Source organism: Numida meleagris, chromosome 20, assembly GCF_002078875.1.
Source record: "Numida meleagris isolate 19003 breed g44 Domestic line chromosome 20, NumMel1.0, whole genome shotgun sequence".
Lineage (NCBI taxonomy): Eukaryota > Metazoa > Chordata > Aves > Galliformes > Numididae > Numida > Numida meleagris.
The window spans coordinates 3,725,899-3,751,481 of NC_034428.1; the positions used below are offsets into that span (position 1 = coordinate 3,725,899).

Here is a 25,583-nt window from a genome sequence, read left to right on the forward strand (position 1 = left end):
ATCTCTGCGCGGGGCAACGGCCGCGGCGCGGGCGGGAGCTGAGGCTGAGGGGCGCGGGCCGGCGCACGGCACGCGGCGGGCGGCTCCTGTCGAGGCGCGGAGGGCGCCGAGGCGCGGGCGGCGGAGGACGGGCCGGGGGCGGCGGAGGGGTCGGCTGCGGCGAGGCGAGGCGAGGCGAGGCCGCCCCGGCGATGCCCTTGTGAGGCGCGGAGGCGGCCGGAGAGCGCTCCGCGGAGCTGCCCGTCGGCGGGGCGGAGGAAAGCGCCCGCCCTCCCTCCGCGTTCACCATTAAGAGGAAGGCGATGGAGGAGCTGAGCGCGGACGAGGTGAGGCGGAGGGCCGGGGGGCGCGGGGCCCTGCGGTGCGGCGGCTGCTGCTGTCCCGGCCGGCTGCTCGCCTCGGCGCTTCGTTCGGAGCGCGTCTTTGTGCTGAGCGCCGGCGCTCCTTGCGCCTCCTGGGTGTGATTTCCATAGCGATGATCAAATCCTTCTTTTATCCGTAGCGAAACGCTTAAAATATTGCTTTGTCAGAGTGCTCGCCGAGGAGCGAGGTGCGTGTGCGGACCGTGCGCCTAATGCCGTTTTATTTCCTACGATCGCTTGGTTGCAGTCCTGCTCGGCGCTTTAAGGCCGATCCTTGCGGCGTTCCCAGCTCCGGGAGCGGTCCGTCCCGCTGCTCCCCGGAGCCCCAGGCAGCTCGGTGCGGGGCCCGGCGGCCTTCGGCTGCAGGCAGGCTCCAACCGGGGCGTTCCGAGGGAATCATGCAGTCGCTTCTTGTTGTCATTGTAGAGCCAGAGTGAAGTCTGTCTTAGGACTCCTTCACACCTCGACTTCACTGTTTCTTAATGCGGTAGAGTCCCGGTTGGAGTTAGGCAGTACAGAAAACGGCATTCGCACTGAGGTGTTTCTGTCTTACATCACGGGTGACTTCTGTCTGAAAAACCCCTTACCTGGCAGCAGCAAAAGGGGAGAAAAGTAGCTGAACTTGAAATTAATTGCAAGGCTTCTGTAGGTGAAGTTATCTCCATATGTTGAACCGTATTAAATGTAATGTTAACAGAGCTTAGCTTCCCAAGAGGAGAGACGAATACGATTTATGAATGGCTTTTGGACTGTAGAATGTGTGTTAGCATCAAGAAGATGTTTCCCACTGCTGTCGCTCTCACTGAAGTTTTCTCTGTGTTTACTTTGTTAAAGCACCAAAGTCGTCTTTCACTACAGCTGGTACCTAAACCTTCAGGGATCTGGGATAAGAAAAAAATCATCTTTTTGGTGTGAATTTTTCACTCAGAAGGGGGGTGATGCACTGGAACAGATTGCCCAAGGAGGTTGTGGGTGCCCCGTCCCTGGAGGTGTTCAAGGCCAGGCTGGATGTGGCTCTGGGCAGCCTGGTCTGGTGGTTGGTGCCCCTGCCTATGGCAAGGGGGTTGAAACTCTATGATCTTTGAGGTCCTTTTCAACCCAGGCCATTCTATGATTCTATGATATGATTCTATGAATTTTAGCAGGAGTGTTAGATAACATCATGAGAATTGGGAACTGTGTAGGAAAAAGTAAAGTTAAGCCAAGTACGGCATAAAGCGGGACGGAATGAGGTGAACTTAGTGTCTTTCATGTAGGGTTGTTGAGTAGCTCAGAGCTGTGCTGTCTGCCCGTGGACCATGAGCAACATCCCCAGGAAATGAAGCATGCCTTAAGCTTGGTAAACGTGCTATAAGAATACAAATTACAAGCTGCAAAGTATTCCAATTACACTTTATTGTACAAAAATGGGATTTCTCCTTTGACTATGGAAGTAGAAACATTTTCTTTAGAAGCTCACAAAGCAGTTCCTACTGAAACAGATGTTGACTGAGGAAATTATGTATAAATCTGAGCTGAGGTGCGTGAGCCCATGGGCCCAGTCCTCCTGCCTGTATCTTTGCTGCTCTGCTGTGTGCTTCAGTTACCAGCAGAGTGCTATTTTTACGTTGGTTGTCACGATGTGTCCAGCTAACAGCTTTTTGTAAGCCCATTAAGATCAGAAATGTATTTCTGAAAGTTAACCCAAGACGCAGTCCAAATGTGTCCAGCAAAATCTGTACTAATTAATAACATGGTGTCTTTTCCATTCGGCCAATTAGAATTTTTTCATTAAGCTTTTAAACTGCGTGTTATGGTGAAGGGAAGATAGGTTATGGAACAAACAATGCTGATGTAGTAATTGGTACCAAATAACTTGTTGTTGTTGGGCAATGTAGTGACACGCAGTGCTTGTCATAGGTTGCTATTGCAAGAAGCGCTGCTGAAATCAAGGGTTAGGCATTGTTGAGGTATCCTAAATGCTCCTAATAAAACAATTAATATAAAAAAGCCCCGCATGTTGCTCCGTGGCACTGCGGTTAGTCATGCAATCCGAAGTGAAGCTGGGTCGCTTTGACTTTGAACTCCCACAGCTCTGACATGCTCTTTGTGCTACGTGGAGGCAGCGGGCTGCAGCCCAGTGCTGTGCAAACACTGCGTCCTCCAGGCCCAGCACGAGGCCCATGGCACCGTGCCGTCCCCATCGCACTGCCACGTCCTGGCCCACGCGGTGTCCAGGCACAAGCAAATGAACCGGACAGAAGGTGTGCACCAGTTCCACGCCGTATTTCCAGGCTCCTGTTTCAGCCTGTGGCTTTGCCTCTCTGGCATAGCATCGTTGTTTCTTTGCCCTTTTTTCTCTTCAGTCTCTAATTTTCAGATCAAATTTCAAGTTTCCTTGAAAATTTTAATGTAAACCTAGAGGAGTATGATGACTCGGGGCATCAGAGCAGCCAAACCCAGTTCTTTATCACTCACTCAATGTAACCTCCTTTGAGAAACCTGTCTCTTTCAGTATACTTGGAGTTGATTGACAATTTGTCATTCTTAAATGGGTAGGGAAAATCTTGAGTTCGTTTTAATTGCAGAATTTTATTTAAAAGTAGCCCGGTGTCCGGGCAGGTTTCTTCGTTATGTGCCCTTCAGAAATTTCTTCAGGGCAGGTTAGAGTCTGGAGCGTTGGTCTGCAAGAAAGGTCAGTGCTAAGGGGTGAAATGAGTGTCCTGCTGTTTGAATAATGTTGACTGCAGCTGTTTGTGATGTAGCTCTGGTGTTGGTGTAGCCTGCTGCTGGAGGTGAAGAAGTGTGGAGTAGCACAAAAGAGCTCAGTTATTTGCTTGAAGCTGAGAGGTGATGCAGAGAGAATTTGTGCAAATTGTACCTTGTGAGGCATGTGGCCTCAGTTGAGACATCAAGGTTTGACCATGCTTGAGAATAAGTGTATGAATTCATTGTTTAATACTAATGTTTGGTGTATTTGCCTGTGCCTCTCTCTCCCCATAGAGTTCCAAATCTGATGTCTGATTTAATTTGATCTGTTCTTCCTCCTCTTGGAGTAGGCTTCACAGACCATTATGTGACTGCAGCAGCGTGGCGTAGACATGGACTTGACACAAATTTTTCTTCACTCTGTAACTTCCCCAGCAGTTCTTCAGAACTGTGAGCCGAAATGCAAACTGATGCTTGGGGATCTCAGTAAAAAATAGGGAATAATATGAATGGCTCACTTCTGTGGGGAGTGGACACCCTCAAATACAATGCTTTTATTTTCTGCTTATTTTCTTTGTAGCAGACGTTTTGTATCAGATTCTCTGAGGCAGCCTGTAATTATGAATAATTTCTCTTCTGTATTTTTCATTTTTTGCTTCAAGTTCCATGGTTCTCAAGTACAAGTTTTGTAAGCTTTATCTTGTATTAGCGTTATGCGATCACAAATGAGTTTTGATAAATGGATTCATAATAGTTTTTCGGAGGCAGATACTGCTCTGCCCTACTGGTAACGTGAAAACTGATTTTTCAAAACTCCATTTGCTCAAGTTGCTTCAGGTGATGGCAGGTTGCTATTGGCTGTCTTCATTTGCCTTTCAAGATAGTCCTGCCCAGCAGGTGACTGGTAGGTTTCTAGTGTTGTGGAGCTGTTTCAGATAATATTGCATTCAATCTTCTCTTATTAAAGTTCAGTTGGATCTTCTTAAGCAGAATTCTGTTATTAGTATTATGTGGTGTGAAATGAAGGTAAAGATCATATTCCTATTAGCCCTTTTATCAGATTAACGTGATTTGTTTCATCGAATGCCAAAATAGATCGGGAGGTGTGTTAGAGGTTTAGAAACTGCTGAACAGTAAATGTTAAACTTGTCTTACAAGTGTTGGAGGGACGGACGCAGAATTCCCCAGTGCAAATGGTTTTCCAAGGCAGCAAATACCTACTTAAAAAATAAACATCGAGTATTGTTGCTCAGAGCAGAGAAATGGCGATAAGAGAGCTACAGATCGTAGGTTTTCAAGTAACCTTCTCTATTTGCAATGTTGCAGGAGGGAATACCGTGCCGTTTAGGAGACCCAACGGTGGAAAACTGTGGAGTGTGTGTTTATACGTGCGTGCAAATGAATCTTCCTGTTGGTCTGATGTCCTTTGTGCAGATCCGTCGAAGGCGCCTTGCCCGGCTGGCAGGGGGACCGTCGTCCCAGCCCAGCACCCCGCTCACATCGCCGCAGAGAGAGACCCCGCCTGGGCCCCCTGCAGCAGCTCCGACCCCAGGGCCATCCCATAGCCTCGGCCTAAATGTCCACAGCATGACCCCAGCTACCTCTCCGATTGGTGCATCAGGTAGGCTGCAGCGATTGTTGTCTGTGTGTCGGACGTTATTGTGCGAGCCCTCACGTTTAGAGCGTGAATGCTGTTACTGGAGCTATTTCTCCTTTAATAAAAATACCTTTCTGAAAGAGGTATTCTGAAATGCTCACTGGAAGTATTCAAGTTTTCATTTTCCAAAAACTAAATGAGTTGTTAAAATTCTTCTCCAGGCGTCAGTAAACTAAGGATGAAATTTGAAGTCTTTCCCAAAGGTGATTGAATGTAATGCAGATTTCTACTGACAAATGATACGGGAAGAAAGCCAGCCTCCCCTTTCTCCTTGATAAAAAATAATTTCAGTCTTGCAACACAATTTTTATTGACTGACTCCTATGTACGTTTTAGCAATCAATCCCAAGATCATTTCTGATCTTTAATTACTAGTGTTTGGCACAATTAGTAGTGGGCTATGACTGTGCATTATCAATGTAAGAATGAAGTATTTGCTTTCTTGCTTGTGTTGCGATATTTTTGAAAAAATGAAGGTTTTCCCAGTTCCAGTATTTACTGCAGTGAGGACAAGTAGGATGTTTACAAATAGCAGTTATTTCAAGCCGTATGAAGTTCCTTATCTATTAAAATCAGACAAATGCAGAAAGTATGGAATGCTGGGAGGGTTATTTCATGAGAATATGGCCTTCACCTCTCTGCATATAATGCCACTTCTGACTGAGAAGGTTTTAATTTACAGTTGTGTACTTTGGAAATCAAAACAAATGGGCATGTTTCTCCAGTATGGAGTTCTTCATCTTCAGGCTTGTTTGAGATCTTTGATGTTACTAAGTTAAGAGATCGGCAAAACCACTCTTAAAACAAATACGTCAAGCTTATTGTAAGCATGTTTTCAACATGGTTTCTGATAATTTGATAGGAATAATAATTTTTTGATGCTCCTTGATAAACATGCAGAAATCTCAGTCCATTTGACTGTTTGCTTTCTGATATGTTATGGTTTTTTTTTTTTTTGCTTTGGCAAGAACATTACTTTACAAGCTTCCAGTAGATGAGAAATTTCATAATTTAATTATTTACAGTACTGATCTGAGGTATCTGGAGCGGGCTGCTCTCTGCTTATTTTGTTGCCTTGTATCCAGAGCAGGCCTGAGAAGAGCTGCCGAAAGCATTTCCTGAGCAAATCTTGTTGCAGTTGGAATTTAACACTGCATATTGTCGTTGTGATCATAGACAGCAACCCAGAAGCAAAGGTGTCTTTATTTATTTTGTGAATAGTATGGAGTTCGCTTACCACGTTCACTCAGCCTGTGGTTATGGGACTATTTTAATCCCTCTTAGGTCTGGCTCTTGCTGAAAGGAGCCTTTCTCTCTTTCTCTCCCTCTGCTGTCAGTAGCAAATGTGTGGTGAGGACTTAATCCAGGTGGAAACTAACCCACAAAAAATTAATGGTTAGTTTTCAAGCAGATGCACCACTGTAAAAGTGCTAATGCCAACAGAACAGGAGGTGTGGAAGCACCTACGTGAAGGTAGAAATGTTCATATGCTGGCAGACTGGTTTATTGTGGTTTGAAGTGGTTGTATAGTCAAGACCTTAGAGACTCCTGTTGTATGGATTCATCTGTCTGCACTGGACAGTTGCTAATTACACAGATAAAACTTTGCTCGCGAGAAACAGAAGGTATCTAGGCAGTGGATTGCTTGTTTCCTATAGTGGCAGTCATTGCAGCAATTCAATAATGCGTATTTCTTTGCACATCACAATCAGGAAGATGGTTAAATTGGGGGGAATAAATCAGGAAGAAAATGTTCACAACTGGTTATCTGCTGTATTTATTTAGCGTAAATGAGGACTTGGCTAATGCTGGGTGCTTTGCAGGAGCTCCTTTGCAGCAGTAGACTAAAATGACTGCAGAGGATTTTAATGTATTTGGACGTACAGAAAGCAGCCCCAGCAGAACAATGTCCTTGTAAGCGTCAATTTTTAGAAGAAGTTGTATGTCATAGTGGGATCAGACTCATACATCAATTTCATGGAATGTGTGCTCACTTATTTCATGTGACATTTTAAAAATACTTTGGAGATCCTAGAAATAGTGCATCAATGACAGCCCCACACACTGGGCCTGCAGCCTTCATAATTTCTGCATGTTTCTGCATGCTCTTGTGCTTGCATTTATGGTTGTTTTTTTCTTTTTTTTAAGGAAAACTGGAACTTCAGGTGTCAGTTGTTTTATTGTATGCCTCATCCATCGCAGCTCAGATACAATTAAATTCTGGAAGATTTATTGTGAAAAGATGGCAGGTAGACAGTTGGTTTAAGGAGGCCTGTTAATGAGTGTTCCAGTACAATGGGTCAAGTTGATTTTCCTGTCAGTGGGAGAGAGACCCCATGGGAATGTGGAACAGCACTCTCTTCACCATGTTAAAGCCTTGTTTGCTCTAGTTCCCTTATCCACCTGTTTGGGAAGATGGAGGAGGTGGGAGGTTTGTGCCTTGGCATGACTCAAGGAAGACTGCCTTTTTCTGTGTGAGGTACTGAGGTTGAACCAGGCTGTAACTGGGATACCTTAAATCAACAGAATGCTGGAATACCAGAGGCCAGCCTTCCCCTGCCATGGGCAGTGTATTTCTGCTAGGTGTTATCTGTGGGGAAATTACATCATTGAAGTTCTGCTTTCAAAAGTTGCCTTTATTTAGTTTGTAACCCTACTGAACTCAGTCCAGAGCTGTGCTTGTTATTTCTATATCCTTATGTTCTGTGCAGAGATTGTGTTGGGCCTCGGGGTGTTTTCAGATTCCAGTGTCAGAACCGGAACATCCATCTCTAAAATTCCAGGACTGAAAGAAGTAGTTGTCCATTTAGAATTAGACTTGCCATTTTCCTGCTTTGTGCGTGAAGTCTTTAGCAGATGTTTAATATTGGCATATAAGTAGTTAAGTGATATCTAGCTTTTCTTGGAGGATCTTGTTTCCTACCTCTTCTTCTTCCCGTAGAGAAAACCTGATGTGCTCAGGAATGTTGTTTTGATGTTGTTTATGGATGAGTGATAATACTCATTTACAGCCTTGAGGATACTAAACAAAGCAGAGAAACCTTGAACAAAACAGTAAAATGGAAATTCAGTAAAGTATTCTGTGGTGGGCGCCAGTTACAGATGCATTTCGTGTTGTCTTACTGTAGTGCAGTGTACTTTTAGGTGTCTCCAGTTACAGAACGTGGCTGTTTAGATATTCTGCTTGTTAAATTCTTTTCTGAATACCAGTGCAAATTATTTTTCCATTTTTTATCTGAAGATCTGAGGGGTTTTGATATACTAAGTCTCAATCTAATACAAGGAGAAGTTAAATATAAACCGTTTTTCTGCACAGCAACATAGAACAAGAGTTGGAATGGTGCAGGGATGCCTCTTTTCCTACCTCCCATGCTGAATTCAGCCAATTATCTTCTGAGTTTTTCCTTCTGCATTTTTTTTTTCCTGTAGAAGGAATTGTTTCAGGATCTTGAAATGCTTTGAGAATTCAGAATGCGTTACTGCCATGAGCGCGGGACAGGTTGGCACTTCTCAGTAGTGACACAGAAACAGAGTCAGTGCTGGAATTTAAAAATAGGTTGTGAATCTGGTCTTACACTTCCCACCTGAAACCTAATACTCTTTAGGGAATGTCTTGTAAACAGCAGGCGAGGAACGTAGGGGAGTGAAATTCACTGCTGCGTTCTTTTTAAGCAGACAGGCTAATATTGCCTTTTTCTGGAGGTTTTCCTTCAAGGAGTTTGGCGTGCAAGTACCTGACATTGACGAGACTACAGTTGCATCTTTCAATTAATGCTATTTTATTATTAAATGCAACTTGAGCCCGTGTCACTGGATAGAAATTTTAGGACTAGACTACACTTCAGAGCTCTCTTCATCTAGATGCTAGCAGGACTCGTTCAGCTTCCAGTGTTAAAGGCTTTTTCTGCATTGCTTGTAATTATGCACGTCTTTCCTCATGCCTTTCTGGTCTGTATTGCCTCTGTGAAGAAGTCTTCATTGCAAAGCGAATCCATTACTTTGTATCCTAAAGTTCATCAGCCATACTCCAAAGCCGTGTTGTATATTTCTGTCCATTTGTTGGTGTTGCACTTAGTAGCGCATGATGTTAGGACTTGTTGAATGCTTATTTTGTTCTCGTGGAGAAGGAAAATTAGTGATAATTTCTTAGTAAATTGTGGGAGAATTTGTCTAATGAGAAAACTGTCAGAACTCGTATTAGTTGTTCTGTTTCCTCGCTCGAGGTAATCCCATTGTGATGATGCTGTTTTGCTAGGATCAACTTTCTGCTAGGAAAACCTTGGCAATGTCTTAGGGTCGCACCCAGAGCAGTGTAGGAGGGATCAGTTGGCCACCAAGTTCAGCCCTTTGCCTTCTGCATAGGAGGACAAGGCTTCTCCAAGAAGAATGTGGATAAGTTGTAAGCAGCCTTTCTCAGATCTGAGGTGCAGGAGTAGGAAGTTACGTGGTTCCAGTGATAAAGATGAAATGAATGTGCATGTTCTCTGTCCCTGTGACACACAGCTGGGGAAGGAGTGTCTCTGTACAGAGGTAGTTGATGCTGTATGTTTGTAACCTTCCTGCAGACTTTCTGGAATTGGGAACGCGGCAGTCCTTTTTGCTGCTTTTTCTTACATTTTTAAAACTTTTTATTTTTTTTTAATGTTATTCTTACATTTGTTAAAAATGCTTCAAAATCCCACTGTGAGCTGACTTGCTCTTCCAGCGGCCTCCTTTGGAAGTTCCGTGTATGTTGCGTTTTAGTGCATGGATTTGAAACACTCTTCTCAACTAATGAGACTGGAGAAAGGAGGAAGCATGTGAGTGAAAGGGCATAGTGTCCCTGTATCTTCTCTCTAGCTTCTTTCTGAGCATTGTTATAAACCCATGGTAATTGATTAACCTTGCTGGAGTAAAATTTAAGTATTACTCAAATCTGACATCATTCACTTAGCTAGATCATATACAGGTTTTAAAACCAAATGGTTTTTAGTGCTTTTTATTATGAAATGAGTCTCTGAGCACTTAGTGGATGCAAATTTCATTTCTCTGTGTTATAATACAGGTAAGCATTTCTCTATTGCTATTGTAAAGAGTGGTATAAAAGATAATTCTCTATAATCAAATGTGATTTTTATTAATGTTTATTTCCTGATGCATTACTAAGAATGCTTAACAGCAGGATTGAAAACCAGTATTTCCTTACCATTTCCATCCAAGTGACTGTGTCATGCCTTCTCATTTCTGTGGTAGTAACCTTGGTGGTGCCTTTTTTTAGGAGTAGCCCACCGAAGCCAGAGCAGCGAAGGAGTGAGTTCACTCAGCAGTTCTCCATCGAACAGCCTTGAAACACAATCTCAGTCTCTCTCCCGGTCTCAGAGTATGGATATTGACAGTGTCTCCTGTGAGAAAAGGTAAAAAACTAAAAGAAACACTAATGATGATTAAAAAATAAAAAATAACAACATGTATAAGCTAGCAAATACTGCACCTTGCTAGACATCAAAACCACTTACACAAGAAAATGTTCTGCTGTTTCTCACGTCCAGCCAAGTTAATGCAATAGGTTTAAATGCTTAATAATGACACGCTCTTTAGACCATTGTAATGCTGTCTCTAGTCTGTCTGTCATGGTAACTCCTGACCTAAAATGATGAAAGACAAAGCGTCATCTTAGATGTTACATGATGAGCTTATCTGTTGGGAACGATTAAACTGCTCTATTTAAAAGAGAGTACATCATGGAATGTGATAGCTGTGTGGCTTGTATCGCCTGCTGAAGAAATCTAGTATTGTGTTTTTTGAAGTCAGAATAAATGTAATTTGAGAAGTATTTATCAACCTGTGACTTGTAATTGCTGTTTGTGTGTACGGCTGTTCCTATTGCATTGGTTCTTCCTCTGCTGCGTAAGATGACATTCCTTCTGTCAGCATCTTACAGAGGACTGTGCAGCTTTCTGCAAGCTGATGGACTTTTTCTCTTGTTTCCCCTTGCAGTATGTCCCAGGTAGATGTGGATTCAGGAATTGAGAACATGGAAGTGGATGAGAATGATCGCAGGGAGAAAAGGAGTCTGACTGATAAGGTTAGCTTATTTACGTTGGCCTTTCTCTTTCAGATTATGTATGTAGTTTATTGTAACATTGATCTTCAGAATTACATACCCAACCTCTTCAAAGTAGGCAGTTTGGATTTAACTGTGCTGGTTGGTTTTTTTTTCATCTTTTCAAAGTAGCATGTGCTTCTATTATGTAAAACTTCATTTTGTGTTTATTTTATGAAGACTTATCTCAGACTTTGTTTAAAAAAAAAAAAAGGCAGAATTTACATGGCTGCCTTTTTCCTCACTGACATGCTGTTACCTGACTGCAGCTTTGCAGTCTGTAACGTTCCTTGGTTTTGCCATGTGTTGTCTTCTTTCTCAAAATAACGTTGTTTTTTGGAAAAACTTCTTTACTAGAGCTGTATATGGCTAAGTATCCCAAAAGCGAAACTCAAACGGGAACAAGGGTTTAGAATGGAGGACTGATGGACAGTATTAGCTTGCAGTGAGTTCAGCAACCTCTCTGTTGTGAATATGCTCTTTTGAGAGGCTGGAGTGAGCTTTCAGATGTCATCTATGGAAAAACTTCTTCACTGAATTTCCTCATAAAAATTTATGGGAAGGAAAAAAAAAATCAAAACCTCTAGTATCAGAACTCTATTTGGAATTTCTCAGAAATAGGTTTATTAATGACTTTTGGAAATGGAAAAAAAATAATGTCTTACATCCTATAAAAGTCATCTATTTGTCTGTATCTATTTTTTTAATTTGCAGCAAGCCTGAATAAATGCTTCTTAAGATACTTTTGAAGAATATCACTGACTATTTTTGTAGCTTATAGAAGCACTCTGAGTACTGCTTCAGATACTATGTATGCTGAAGTAATGCTGTGTAATAGGATTTTCTTCTTAATGTTATATGAAAATAGGAATATTTAGCTATTGAGGTTTAGATAGGAGGTAGAACTATTTTAAGTAGAAAGAGGAAGAAAACAAGTACAAAGCTTTAACTCACTTGTAAGATTGTCCTTTTTGTCATTTGATTTTAAGGTTCATGTGAAATAAAGCCCCCAAAAATGGAACGCTGGGGTGGTGAAGTTTCTGCAGTTCTTGTGGTGCTCATTAGATGCCTTTGTTTATTCCCGATCTGTCAGAAAAAAGCTCAGCTGGGAAAAGCCTGGCTTCATGCCATCTAGCAATAACCCTGCTGCAGAATCCTCTCCGCTCAACTCCTAGCTGCAAAGCAGGCAGCTGGACAGCTTGCATTGTGCTGCTGTGAAATAAACAGCTTGGAATCAAGGACGATCTTCAATGGGGAGGGGCTCAGTGGAAAGTGAAATAAAGCTCTGCCAACTTGGCTCGGCTCCTCTTAGCTTTTTGATGTCTCCAAATGAGTAAGTGAATGGGAGACAATGTAGACCTCGCTTATGAGCAAAAATTTTTCTTGCCTGGTTATCTGCATTGGAAATGGTATCAGTAATAAAGCCTCCACAGATGTAAGTTCAAGAGGTAGAATTACATGAAAGGCTGTAGAATACCAGTGTAGTAATGAAGTCAAATGAAAATGTGTTAATGACTCAGCATCTATGGTTTGTGAATTGGTTTGAAGGAGAGCATTCGAAAAGGTCCTGGTAGCTGCTGGAAATGTCTGCAGTCAAGGCTTTCCTAGTTGCTATTATGTGATGTCCAATTAAGGGAAAAAACTTTTCAGTGTCACCCGTTTTTATCAACCTGCATTTTGTTCTTCCCCATTTCTTCTAACAAGCTGTATAAAGAAGTCATGTGTCTCATACAATTGTGGCTTGACCAGTATAATTGTAATTAATGCAAATAAGTTTATTTTATTTTATCTTTTTCCCCTAATGGAGGAACCTCTGTCTGGGTCTGAGGTATCCGAGGAGCAAGCTTTACAGCTGGTCTGTAAAATCTTCAGAGTCTCTTGGAAGGACCGAGACAGAGATGTTATCTTCCTGAATTCTCTCTCTGCTCAGTTTAAGCAGAACCCAAAAGAAGGTAGGAACCTGAGCTGGTAGCAGTGCTTGAGGTGGTTCTGGTTGGGTGGCTTGTTCTTTAGCTTTAGCTTTTTGTCCCTGCTTGATTTCAATGTTAGGAGCAAAGTTCATCTGGTGGCAGGGGATGTAGCAGGAAATGGGATACCCGGAAAGGAATATGGGAAAGATTGGTCATATTTCCTGTTGTAGTCAATTGTTATGATCTCACTAGTTATTCCTCCTGTTGACACGCTAATGCGATGATACTGCAATGTTGCTGGATTTTTTCAGAAAGCTTTTACTGACTTAATGGGTTATCTTGAATTGTATTCAACATTTAACAGTCCATTTGGTAAGCTGGGAATTTTGGACTATATTATATAATGTTCTATTTTGCCAGCTATAGATTCAAATTTTTCTTATCTGGGCATATATGGTTTGTGGTTTCGTGTGCGTTTTTCTTTCGCAGCATGTCTTGCCCAAAGCAGTAGCAGACTGGGAAAATAAGAGAGATGGACAAGGCAGTTTTAGTAGTGAGTAGTAATAACATTAGGTCACCTATGATCTTTGGTACTTTCCACAAGAGTTACAATTATGTGTAGTTGTATCTTCACAACCTGGTTAATACAGACAACAATAGTTGTAAGCTTCAGTCAGTTGCTTTTGCTAAGAGAAGCTCTTGGTTCACACATGCAAATTACTGTCCTTTTTAGTTGAAATCTCTGATATTTACATCTCTGACTAACGTGTAGTTGAAGGCAGTAGATGGAGGTACTAAATCACTTCTTTTATTCTTAACAGTGTTTTCAGATTTTAAGGACTTGATCGGACAGATCTTGATGGAAGTGCTGATGATGTCCACGCAGTCAAGGGATGAAAACCCGTTTGCCAGTCTGACAGCTACGTCACAGCCAATTGCTGCAACTGCCCGGTCTCCTGACAGAAGCCTGATTTTAAACACGGGCTCCAACCCAGGAACCAGCCCTATGTTCTGTAATGTGGGCTCCTTTGGTTCCAGTTCATTATCCAGGTGACTTCTAACTGAATATTGATCTCACTTGAATATTGATTGGTAGACTTAGAGAGGCATAGAAGTATCCCAAGAGCAATAAGTAGAATAGATTTTAGAAGTTCTTCCCTGTTTTTCTTGTGAATGTCCCTACAGTCTCACCCTTTTTGGATGTATTGCCATGTCTAGAAGCATATTTGACAGAGTAAAGCCGTGTAGCTGGTTCCTTCTGGGAAGTATCCCTAATTTACATCAGCAAAGGCTGTGGCTCTTAATGTGTGAATTGCGACATAGTTTTATTTAGCATTAATAAAAAGGATTAATGTGTGTGAGATGCAGAACTATAACTGAAGAGTCATCAGAAGGGGAAGGGCATCTGCTGCTCGTTTTATCTTTTTCACCCTTTTTCTTCATATCCTAAATGATTGCTTTTTTTTTTCTTTTTCCCCTGTAACTGGTTTAGTCTCTATGGGACTAGTCCAGCTCCTACTACCAATTTCACAAGCTATGTACCAATGACTGGTTCATCTCTTACCCCACCAGCCAGTTCAGTTGCCACCACATCTGTGCCTTCCATTACTGTCAGCTCTCACCTCACAGCAACCAGCCCTTCTTGGACCCAGCCTTCCTCTCCGAGGTACCGGCCATATACTGTAGCCCATTCTGGAGGCTTTTCAGCTTCTTCCATCCCACGTTCCTTGAATGTTTCCATCCCAGCTAGTTCAAGTCCTCCAGTCATGGCTGCTAGCCCTCCAGCCATGCCGCTCACTGCACCCAGACAGAGACCCACGACGATGGGTCCGCCTTTGTTTACTGCTTCACCCAGTACCTTGCGCAGGCGTTCGTCTTTACTGAACAGGATTCCTTCTAGGTATTTCACAAGAACAAAAGAGTGTATTTAATGTGTGCTGTGCAGGGTGTGGCATGATCATGCAATTTGGGAGAACTCATGTTTGTGCTGAGCTCACCCTACTCACCTGGAGTTGATTCTCTGTTTTGTTTTGCTCTAATACTTTGACTTGCTAACAGACACTCTTTGCCAAAAATCCTTAAGCTGCCTCTGTGAGCATTTGAGGAATAATGCAATTACTTGAAAAGTAACATTATTGTATTTATTTCTTGCTCGTTTTACATCCATCCCACTTAAACTATTAGCTTTCTGTTCATTTGCTTCTGCTGGATAGTAAACCAAGCAGACCTCCTGCTCTGAAATCAGTTTTCTCAGTAGGGCTGTAGCTGATTTGCTGAAAGCTGTTACATGCTGGACTGTGTTAGTTTTGGTTCCCTAGTGCATACATTTAAATTACAGATTAGCCTGTTTCTGTAGGCTAGGCCAAGTACTACTGCATTCTCTCTCTGGCTGCTCCTTGAATCCCTGTTCCCTGCAGGAGGGACAGTTGAGCAGGCAAGGTTTTGGAGCCACTGCTAAACAGTTCAGTAGCCTAGGCCAAAATTTTTTTATAAGATCTTCAAAATTATTTTTTTGAATGGATGGTGTTTTGGTATGTGAATAACTCGTGGTGTCACGGAGCACGGTAATATTATCTTAGTTTTCACTAATATGAGTTACCTGGCTGCATGCTGCGAGAAGACGGTTTTTGGCAGACTTAAAAGAAAAGCTGTTGTGTTCTTTCCTTTTGGCATAAAGCAAAACAATCTGATGGCCTTTTTCATTTCTGTTGTGGTAGTATATACGACAACCCTTTCTCCCTCCTCTTCCTTGGCGTTTCTGATGTGTCTGAGGACAGTAGTGACGAAGAAAATGAAGATGATGATTTTTCTTGTGTCCAGTTTGGGTCCAGGTATTGCAGCAAGAGAATGTAACCTGCATGTCTGGTTGCGTAGGAACTAACAGTACGTGTAGTGCCAAGTGTTTTTCAAAGTAGCTTGGGAAATGAGTAAAGCCAAGCAGGCGACCAAGGTTGTTTGTAAGAAGGTATGTAAACATGTATAATGAATGCTATTAGTCAGCTTTCTTTTTTTTTTTTCTTTGAAGAGATGACTGAGATTAAGGAAATGTTAATCATGCTGCCTTTTAAGTTTAATGAGCACAGTTTCTGAAATGTTGTTTGAGTCGAACTCCTCACTGACTATGAGTAGGAGGAGTACTATTTACCCATGGTTGTAATTTTAAAACCAGTGGTGCATCATGTTGCACATTCTCCTGTCAAAAATTGGATCACGGGGACATCGGTTAAAATGTAGTGGAAAAAAGCCAGCTGATGCAAAGAGAGTTGTTCTGCTGTAGGTTGCTTGGCAGCTGAGATCTCTCCTCTATCTGATCAAGAAAACACACCTGAAAATTGGAGCCCCTAGGGTCTGTGACTGTTTGTGGTGGGCAGCAGGGTGTTCTGCTGTAAAACAGAGGCTTGGGAATCATAGAGCAGAAGCCTTCCACTTGTGTGACTGAGGTAGATGGAAGCAAACTGAGGGTTGTTCCTAGTTCTGTATGGAGGCTAGCCAGATGGTTCTGCAAAAATAACACAACCTGCGGAACACTGGGCGTGCCAAGGAAAACAAAGCCTTTGGAATTGTGAACGGGGTAGGATCTTCTCCAGTTTGACCTCCAGAGTGATCCCGCAATGTCTTGGCTCATACAGAATGTTTTCCCGTTAGATAAGAGATTTGGGTGTGAAAAAAGTTCAGCCCTCCTTCAAAACAGTTTGTCATATCTGAGTGATTGGTGTTCTTTGTCTGTTGATGAATATGTTTCCTTCCTTTCTTTTCCCTTTAAAATCTGACGCTCATCATCTTCATCACATGCACTGAAGCTTCTGGAGAAATGCCTGATTCTTTCGGATCAACTCAGATTGGAGAGAAGGGATCTGTTTTGTGCAAAACCATGTATTTCAGGAAAACTTTCTGAAAAATGATACTTCTGTAGTCTTGCTAGTAGCCAGAACGTTTTCTCTGAACATTAAGGTTCCTGATTCTGACTGGTGGTAATTTGGAGGTGCCCTCTGGCACATTGTCTTGTTCTAATAGGCAGAGGCTGTGGCAGTTTCCTGATGTATAAGGGCAGCAAGGTCTGAGTTATAAATGCTACATGCATGGTAACAACGGGGAGGAAAGGAATTATTTCAGGCTTTCAATCCTTTGTGAAGTATTTTAGTTAAAGCAAAAGTCAGGGAAAAGCTAATTGCTTGGATCTTTTAATATTAGGCTAGGTCTAGACTTCCAGAATTACTCTGAGATGTCAAGGAATGCCCTAGAAGACTTGGTACAAGATAATCTAACCCCCTTCAGGGTTTGTCTGTGATTATTCCTGTGGCATGTTGGGACACTACAGCTAAAATCAGTTAACTAGAATACCTTCTGCTGGCATCTGCTATTTTCCTTTCCATCTAATTTCAGAAGAGAGAACTTGGTAACAGGGGTTTATGCTTTATTTGTGTGCATACTTGGAATTTAGGGTTGTTTTTCACCACTGTTTTGTTTAATTCTCCACAATGTTAGTTAGCGGTTGTATGTTAATATTGGATTGAGTTGCACAGCCTTTGGTAAGGATTTCTGAGGCTGCTATGCTTCTGGAATCTTGGTTTCTTTATTATGTCCTGGTATTCTACAGGCAGCAATAAGATGTTAAGTTATGGACACAGTGACTGTACAGTTATGCAACAAGTTGCAGTCTGAAAATAGCAAGGCATTCAGTATGCACGTGGAGGATGTATGAGCTCTGCATTGGAATAATTTCAATTACTGCTGCAGTGAAATCATTAACAGAATGACTAATTTTAGAAGTAGTAGTTTTAAGAATACCAATTTATACAAAAAGAGGAACTGAAAAGCTGAATGTGAGAAGTCAGGTCTAAAAGAAGCAATAAAAAACAGAGGTATGGTTTGATGGTAACCCAGTAGTACCTCATTAGAGGTACATTTTACAAGGGTTAGTGTTAATTGCATAACTGAAAACGAATTATCTCTGCAAAAGAAACTTGCTACTGGAGTGTATTTCTTAGCGTGCTCAGCCTGCCAAATGCTTATCAAATAATAACCTTTGTGTGATTTATTGGCTGGACTGTAAAGCTTATGCAATAGCTTTGTACCACTTGATTATTACAACATAAATTATTTTACATTGTGTAGGAAGCTACATTTTGCAGTCTAAACATGATTTTTAAAAGTTGCATTTAAGGTGAAATTCTGTTATTTTCTCACTTTAAGGGCTCGGACTTGTAAAGGGATTTTCATTTAAATCCAACTTGATTTTGCACTGATTTTCTTCAGTGAGGAACAGCAGTAGACCATCGACATGGTTTTCTCTTTATGGGTTTAGTTTCATGTTTACAATATTGCTGTTTTAATCTTCTTCCCCTGTAGCTGTGCTGCTTACCGACACGGCATATCTTACTGTAAGGGAACCAAAATGAACTGAGTTGAAATTAAATAATCTCACATGTGGAAATGATAAATGAAACTGTTGCTGGGTTACATTGCCTCCCATTTTTGATTTTCCTTCCTTGGAATATATAACATGATGATCTGCAGCCCTCATGTGTGTGCCCAGGTCTCCTCTTTGTGGTGGGAGGCTTTTACATTCTTTTGGCAAGTTTGAGAGTTGGTGGAAATTGATAACTTCTTGAGTGTTATGGACAGAGACTGTAGGAACTGTGATGCTACCTCTGCACTGCATGGAAGTGTTGTGACGTTCCAGGGGTTACAACAGTGTTGATGTTGAGTGTGACATAAAGGCTGTTGGCTTCCAGTATTGTTCACTTCTATGTGATAAAAGACTGATTGATTCCCACTAAGTTCTTGCACCTTATTGCTCACTCAGATACCTTATTCATTTAACAGAGTAATTCACTCTTTGGTCATGTTACAGTGCAGCTGACTTTTTTTTTTTTTTGAGTTGGACAGCCTGAAAGGGAGAGCTCTTCCTAGGCTGCAGAAATGGTCTGAACTGTTGAGAAGGCTGCATGTCTGTTGGAATGGAGTCTTCAGAGAATTGACAGGTGGTCAAGAGCTCGTGGGTTACTTGGTTGTGCAGCGCTGAGGAGCTGAACCTTATGCTCTGTTTCTTTTTTTTTTTTATGTGTGTGTTTTGAAGTATGGGAGGCTCTGGCAGCTCAAGTGTTTGCGATTCCTGCAGTGACCACTTCACCATTGAAAACTGTAAGGAGACAGAGATGCTGAACTACCTCATTGAGTGTTTTGACCGGGTTGGAATAGAGGAGAGAAAAGCACCAAAGGTATATTTAAGAACATCATTTTTGAGTCTTCTATATGTTTTACATTTCAAAAACAAGCAGGGCTAGAAGTTACCCTTCCTCTTTGGATCTGCTGCATTTTATTGGCATTTATTCCACATAAAGCATATGCCTGTGAGAGCAGCTCCTTAGAAGGCTTCTGTATTTAGTTTTAAGCTTTTGCTTGTGGGGGGAAAAGAAACACAGCTCTTTATTGTATGGTCTGAAACATTTTTAGCTGTAATCCTGCTAATCTTAGTTTGCATATTATGTTCATACTGCACAAATGGAGAAACTTATCATATTTCCTGTTCTGTCTCTGAATTTTGTGTTAAAATGACTTTATTTTTATCAGATGTGTAGCCAGCCAACAGTGAGTCAGTTACTGAGCAACATACGATCGCAGTGCATTTCACATGCTGCTTTGGTGCTACAGGGATCCTTAACACAACCGAGGTAAATACAGCTGATGTTGAACAGGAAAGTTAGGTTGTTCTCTTCTGGGATTTATTTTTTTCTTCTGAAGATTAGGTAAGAAAACTTCAGATCAGTTTTTGGAGCAGGATATACGTATGTGCCAGAGGACTCATTTATTGCGTTACCACTGGATAGTGTTGTTCCCACTGATGCCTTGATGGAGAGAAGTTTAAGTAACTCTGGATTTGTTTGCAAATGCTTCTGTTAACTTGAAAGCTGCACCAGTTCTCCTTTGTGCTGTGAAAGTAGTTTTGTCTTTACTTGAACCATTGTTGATATTGAAATAAGTTTTATGTATGTAGTAAAGAACAAAAGATACTTCTTCAAAAACTTAGGGAGCAGTTAAAAGCAATGACTGCATTTATTCAGAAAAGACAAATGTTAGGTTCTTTTCTTAATGCTAGCCCAACAACAAAAAACGTTGTTCTTTCACTAGTTCAGCTTAACAAAGGGTCCTTTCATGAGAGAGGAGTAAAGGGAGAACCAATTACTACACAGAAGCTATTATTTTTTTCCGGCCTCATTAAATGAAAGTGTGATGTTGGCAGCATCTGCTTCAGAATAATCTCTACACAAGTAACTAGAGAAGGCAAGGCTGGTTCCTTCTGAAAGGAGCAGGTGTCCACATATTGATGATCTGCTTTCTGGCACATCTTCAAATGTGCTGACTTGGGTGTTTTTCCTGCATATAATCAATAGCTTTGCATTTCTTTTGCACCAATAAAGGTCATTGCAGCAGCAGTCTTTGCTGGTACCATATATGCTGTGTAGGAATCTCCCATTTGGCTTCATCCAAGAACTGGTGAGAACAACTTACCAAGATGAAGAGGTGTTCAAACAGGTAGGGCATAAATCAAGACAAAAAAAGAAATAAATGGAATTGTAGGATCTTAGCTACTTGCTATATCCAGGGAGGTGCATTTTCAAAGGTTTATTGTGCATCTCACAGTTCTAGACCTGTTATTTCAAGGGGCAGCAAACTGCTAAACAAATAGAGCTTGTTTTTTAACTCATTTATAATGTTGTGAGAAGATTTACTTTCACTATTTTGTGAGTCTAGTTATTAAAAATGTATTTGTTAATAAGCAGCGCACTTATGTAAATGTTGAAGTGTGTTAACTCAGAGCATGTCTGCGTATAGTACTGATCTATATTGCAGGGTTGATTTTGAGTTTTCATCCTTCTGTTTCAATACAAAAATAACACAAACATGTGCAAGCCAGCACACTTCAGTAATTCTTTTTATTTATTTTTAATATCTTGCAGTCTTTACAATTCTTTGCAACTTCAGTGGTTTGCATCTAAGGTGCTAAGAACATTTTATAAATCCCAGGCCAGCTCCTAATAAATCCTAGGTCTTTTCCAGGGCAGATGACTGAAAAACATGAGCTTATTCTGTGTGACAGGGTAGTTCTCTGAGATGATACAAATTTGGAACTGATACATCTAACAATTAAGACACAAAATTAGCACACTTCTAGTCCGTATAACATTAAAGCAGGAGGTCGGTAAGATTATTACAATCTTTCATACTAGTATTATGCAACTTAGCTATAAAGACAGGGGGACTTTAGAACAGCATTTGACTTCTTATATTTTGGGAAAAAAAAAAGTTATTATCTAAAAAAAAAAATGTTACTATCTTTTTGTGAGGGAGCAATTGCCAGAGTGGTGTGATTGGGGCGTAAGGCTGGGTACCATTACTTTTGATTAGTGAGTTCCTGCCATGTCACTTCCTCTCACAACAATCAATTACTACTGCTTGGCATCTTTACTCTTGCCACAGTTAAAATTTTCCCAGACCAAAGCCAACTTGCTGCATGACCTGTGAAAATCCAGGTGATGTGATTTCCCCGAGCGTATAGGCAAATCACTAATTACCCAGGAGGGCTGCCAGGCCATTGGAGACCTCCACGGTGCTTCTCTGCATTCCTGTGCATAACAAACATGCAATTTAGGGATCTTATTTTGGAGCTTTAAGCAAAACAGTTGGCTAAAAGCTGTTTTTTTTTGTTTTTTTTTTTAGCATTGATACTCTTACACAATCAGGCATTGAAATGTCACTTGATGTACCTGATAGAAACTCAGAGAAAAAGTCTTATTTTTTTCTGTTATGTGCTTGCAGCCTTTGAAGAGTGGGCGTGTGTTTCATGCAGTGTTACTTGATCACTTCCTGTTCTAGGATTATTTTTTTATTTTATTTATTTGCTTGTTTGATTTTGCAGATCTTTATCCCCATCCTGCAAGGCCTGGCTATAGCTTCCAAAGAGTGCTCCCTTGATAGTGACAATTTTAAGTACCCCCTTATGGTAAGGACTGTTCTTTTCTAGAAGTTTTTTTCTTAATGATGACTGATAACTTAGGCAAATTCTATGCAAGGTAATGTACTTTACCATTTTAGGGCTCCCTTTGGTTAATATTAAACTCTGTGCTGGAAGTTTAATATGAAAGAAGATGTTGTAATGCCAGTAATACCTAAATTTAAGGAACAGCAGACTTTGTATAATGGGCTATTCAAACATTTGTCTGAGTTGCTTTACATAAAACAAATCAAATGTATGGATTTCATCATGCATGCTAGGTAAACACTGTGGATGCTAAAGTCATCCAAGTTTAAGTCTAGGAGGTAAGGAATAATATCCGTACCAATATTTGTTGGTCTTAATTTTCTATGTGGCAAGTTAAAATCTTTTGCATTAAAACCAACATTATATGGATTGATGGCTGTGTGCTGTAGGAAAATATTGTAATATTCCCTGGCTGAAAAGTTTTGTTGTTGTTTCTTTTAAGTGCATATTTTAGTTCCTAGATCTTTCCCTCCTGCTGCTTTTATTGACAAAACAAATCTTTTGAACAGCGTGCTTGACCACAAAAGAGCAAGCTAAATTATTGACTAAACTGAGCATTGTCAGCTAGCACCTTCAGATCTTAAGATCTTCAGTGAATCACGCCAAAGGCTGGTCTTCATATCTTGGGTTTAATTTGTACCTTGGGAAATAAACTGGACTGGGATGTGTGCTGGAAATCAAACTGACTTAGCGACTGGAGCACTTGTGCAAAAACAGCCATCTTTGCTTGTTCAGTTTTCCCGTTGTTCTGGTATTTGCCTCTCAATCATTTAAATTGCAAACTGCTGCAAATTTGTCAGTCAGGCAGAGTAAGGGCTATTTGAAAATGATACTCAGTGCTGATAATCTTTAGTTGCACGGTGTTCACCAAAAGGATGGAATAATAGTGACCAGCTGCGGTGTAATTGAAGTATGAGAACATGTAACAGGAGAAGTGGGGTATGTGAAAGCCTACAGTATTCTTGTGTTTTCAAAATTGTCTGTTATAACTGCTTTCTTTTTTCTGTGCTGCAGTGTAAAGTGAGTTAGAGATCTGGGATAGGATTCTTTGTTTCTGGCTACTCTGTTCATCTGACATTTTTCCACTCTGACTCAAAAGACAAAGGCCTTGCTGTATGTATAGAACAATTGCTCTGTTTATTATTGTTACTGACTTTTATGTGGCAGTTCAGGAGTCCAGCAAAGACACTGTTATGTTCTGATCAAGCAAATAATTTGCACAGCTAATTTTGAAACAAGTGCAATAATTTATTATTGGGTGAGACGTTAGCTTTTTTGAGACAGATGGAAACTTTTTGGAGCAGATGTAAAAACTAACTAGGGGAGCAGGGTGTGCTCTAGCTTTTTTTTGGACCTCTTCATCATTTGTAGAAGATGGAATTTTTTCCACTGGTTAAGGGAAAAAGGTTTGTTTTTTTTTTATTTTTTTTTCCAGCAGTTATGTTCAGGTTGTTATTTGCGGACAGGTTACTTAAGAATTATACACAAGTAATCTTTTCTTGCAATTTCCTTATAGGCACTATGTGAACTTTGTGAAATCAAGTTTGGGAAAACACACCCCATGTGCAGTTTGGTAAGTGTATCCAAACTGATTTGTCAAAGTAAAACTCGCTTTGTTGATTGATGTGTTCCATGTTGATAATGTTCTTTATAATTCTAAAGAAGAGCTACTGTCATAGCTTATGCTCAACGGTAGTTTAAAGTATTCTCATAGTGGGAGTCCTTTTTCCCTGGGAATGTAGAAAAACTGGAACAAAGATGACTTAGATTTCTGAAATACTGAGGAGATGTTTCCATTTAGCTAGCAGCGTGACTGAATTTTGAAGAATCGAGGGTGTGTGGTAAAATAGTGAAAGGTGACAGTGCAGGTAAAGGAGTGTGGCTCACATGGCAGCTCTATGATCAGTTTGCTATTTCTCCTATTTTCTAGGTTGTCTCTTTGCCCTTGTGGCTGCCTAAATCTTTAAGCACAGGTGCCGGAAGAGAGCTACAGAGACTGTCCTATCTTGGAGCCTTCTTCAGTCTCTCTGTCTTTGCTGAAGATGACGTAAGTGTTGTAGAAGGATGTTCACAGTACGTTTTGTTCTTAGTGTTTGATATGTTCACCAATATTCATTCCTCTTTCAGAACAAAGTTGTTGAAAAGTACTTCTCAGGACCTGCCATCACTCTTGAAAACACCCGAGTCGTCAGCCAGTCCTTGCAGCATTACCTGGAACTAGCAAGGGTAAGTGTTATTGTATTTGAACAACTGCAAAAATATTGTGGGCTTTTTTTTTTCCATCTTAACAAAAATTAATAATATCATCTAAAAAAAATATCTTGATTTTTGTATTAAATAATAAATCTTATAGGATATGGCTGAAGGTAATTAGGTAAAAAGGCTGGTGAGTGCTGTAAGCCTTTCTCTGGGGTCGTAAGCCAGATCAGACAGTATCAGAACACTTAGTCACATTGTAGTTAATGTTAAAGGATAAGTTAAAAAATAAACCACCAAACTTCTGTATTAGTTGTTTGTGTTGCACTAGTCTTACATATGCATCTTTTCTGTAGCTGTCGTCATAGCTAATGTATCCATGTGATCTTGACAAATAAGATGGTAGCAGTAGTTGTTGAGAGTGGAATTTGTAGGACATAAAAATAGACAAATGGAAAGCAGGAACATGATGGTGAGAAGCATGTGCAACCTAACAGAACTTTTACTTGAAATTGCAGCAAGAGCTGTTCAAGATTCTGCATAGTATTTTACTGAATGGTGAAACTCGAGAAGCAGCTCTCAGTTACATGGCAGCTGTTGTCAATGCCAACATGAAAAAGGCACAAATGCAGGTAAATAAAGGCAACACTCTGTGTGTGATTTATGGATCTAGTTAATGGATAAATTACATTAGATGGTTGCTTTAGTGGTGATTCTTCAATGGTATACAAACTAATTCTGATTTTTGTACTATGACGGGCAGGAGCTCAAGCCATCAGTCACCTCTTCGTTTCCCATTTCTGAAATTATTCTGTGGTATCTCCTTGATCAATTTGTGACTATCTTAGGACTGACTTGTCCTGATGTTAATGAGAGTGACTGTTTGAATATGAACCGATAATTCATTAAGTGACTAAACGACCTTCCAGTTGTCAGGAGGGCCTTCTTACAGATCCAAATTCTTCTTCACTTCTTTTTCTTGAACTTTGTGCTTTGTTTAAGTTGAATACTGTTAAAGCAGCAGAAAATATCATTGTACTTCTAAGCTTACATCTTTAACTATTCACTTCCTTACTCCACAGACAGATGATCGTTTGGTGTCTACAGATGGTTTTATGCTCAACTTCCTATGGGTACTGCAGCAACTAAGTATGAAGATCAAGCTGGAAACTGTTGATCCCATGTACATATTTCATCCCAGGTGTCGTATTGACCTCCCAACAGACGAGACAAGAGTGAAAGCAACAATGGAGGATGTTACAGCCTGGATTGCTGAGCTTTGTGAGTACTGTATTAATAGAGCACTGATGATACTGTCTACTCATACTTGTTTTAAAAAAAGTTGAGTTCAAGGTCTTGCTCCTCCTTAAGACGGTTCATATTTTTAATTTATTCACCTGTACTGTTGATTTGTTTGTTTGTTTTGTAGATAGGGATCCGTCTCCATTTTCTGATCCGAAATTCCCGACAGAATGTTTCTTCTTAACCCTGCATGCCCATCATCTCTCCATCCTGCCAAGCTGCCGTCGGTACATACGCAGACTGCGAGCCATCAGGGAACTCAACAGGTTAGAAGTTCTTGTGTAGTATGTGTGAGAGTCCACTGCCGTTCCAGCAGTGTCTCTTTCTCACCACAGTGGCAGGT

At 40.9% G+C, this 25,583-nt stretch overlaps 1 protein-coding gene across 2 annotated transcripts in view; it reads left to right on the forward strand.

Moving 5' to 3' along the window:
* The window catches only part of UBE4B (ubiquitination factor E4B), a 36,897-nt gene continuing 11,438 nt past the window's right edge, over positions 125-25,583 (forward strand). Inside the window, exons 1-18 of one of the 2 annotated variants that reach the window (XM_021417442.1) lie at positions 125-326; positions 4,485-4,671; positions 9,965-10,100; positions 10,684-10,771; positions 12,597-12,741; positions 13,521-13,749; positions 14,192-14,599; positions 15,417-15,530; positions 18,779-18,920; positions 19,273-19,373; positions 20,121-20,235; positions 21,620-21,703; positions 23,259-23,315; positions 23,673-23,789; positions 23,870-23,968; positions 24,457-24,570; positions 25,021-25,219; positions 25,368-25,506. In XM_021417442.1, coding sequence (XP_021273117.1) covers positions 303-326; positions 4,485-4,671; positions 9,965-10,100; positions 10,684-10,771; positions 12,597-12,741; positions 13,521-13,749; positions 14,192-14,599; positions 15,417-15,530; positions 18,779-18,920; positions 19,273-19,373; positions 20,121-20,235; positions 21,620-21,703; positions 23,259-23,315; positions 23,673-23,789; positions 23,870-23,968; positions 24,457-24,570; positions 25,021-25,219; positions 25,368-25,506 — 2,498 coding nt within the window. In that variant the 5' untranslated portion in view covers positions 125-302. The remainder of the gene's footprint in view (positions 327-4,484; positions 4,672-9,964; positions 10,101-10,683; positions 10,772-12,596; positions 12,742-13,520; positions 13,750-14,191; positions 14,600-15,416; positions 15,531-18,778; positions 18,921-19,272; positions 19,374-20,120; positions 20,236-21,619; positions 21,704-23,258; positions 23,316-23,672; positions 23,790-23,869; positions 23,969-24,456; positions 24,571-25,020; positions 25,220-25,367; positions 25,507-25,583) is intronic. The other variant, XM_021417441.1, reaches the window with a different exon arrangement.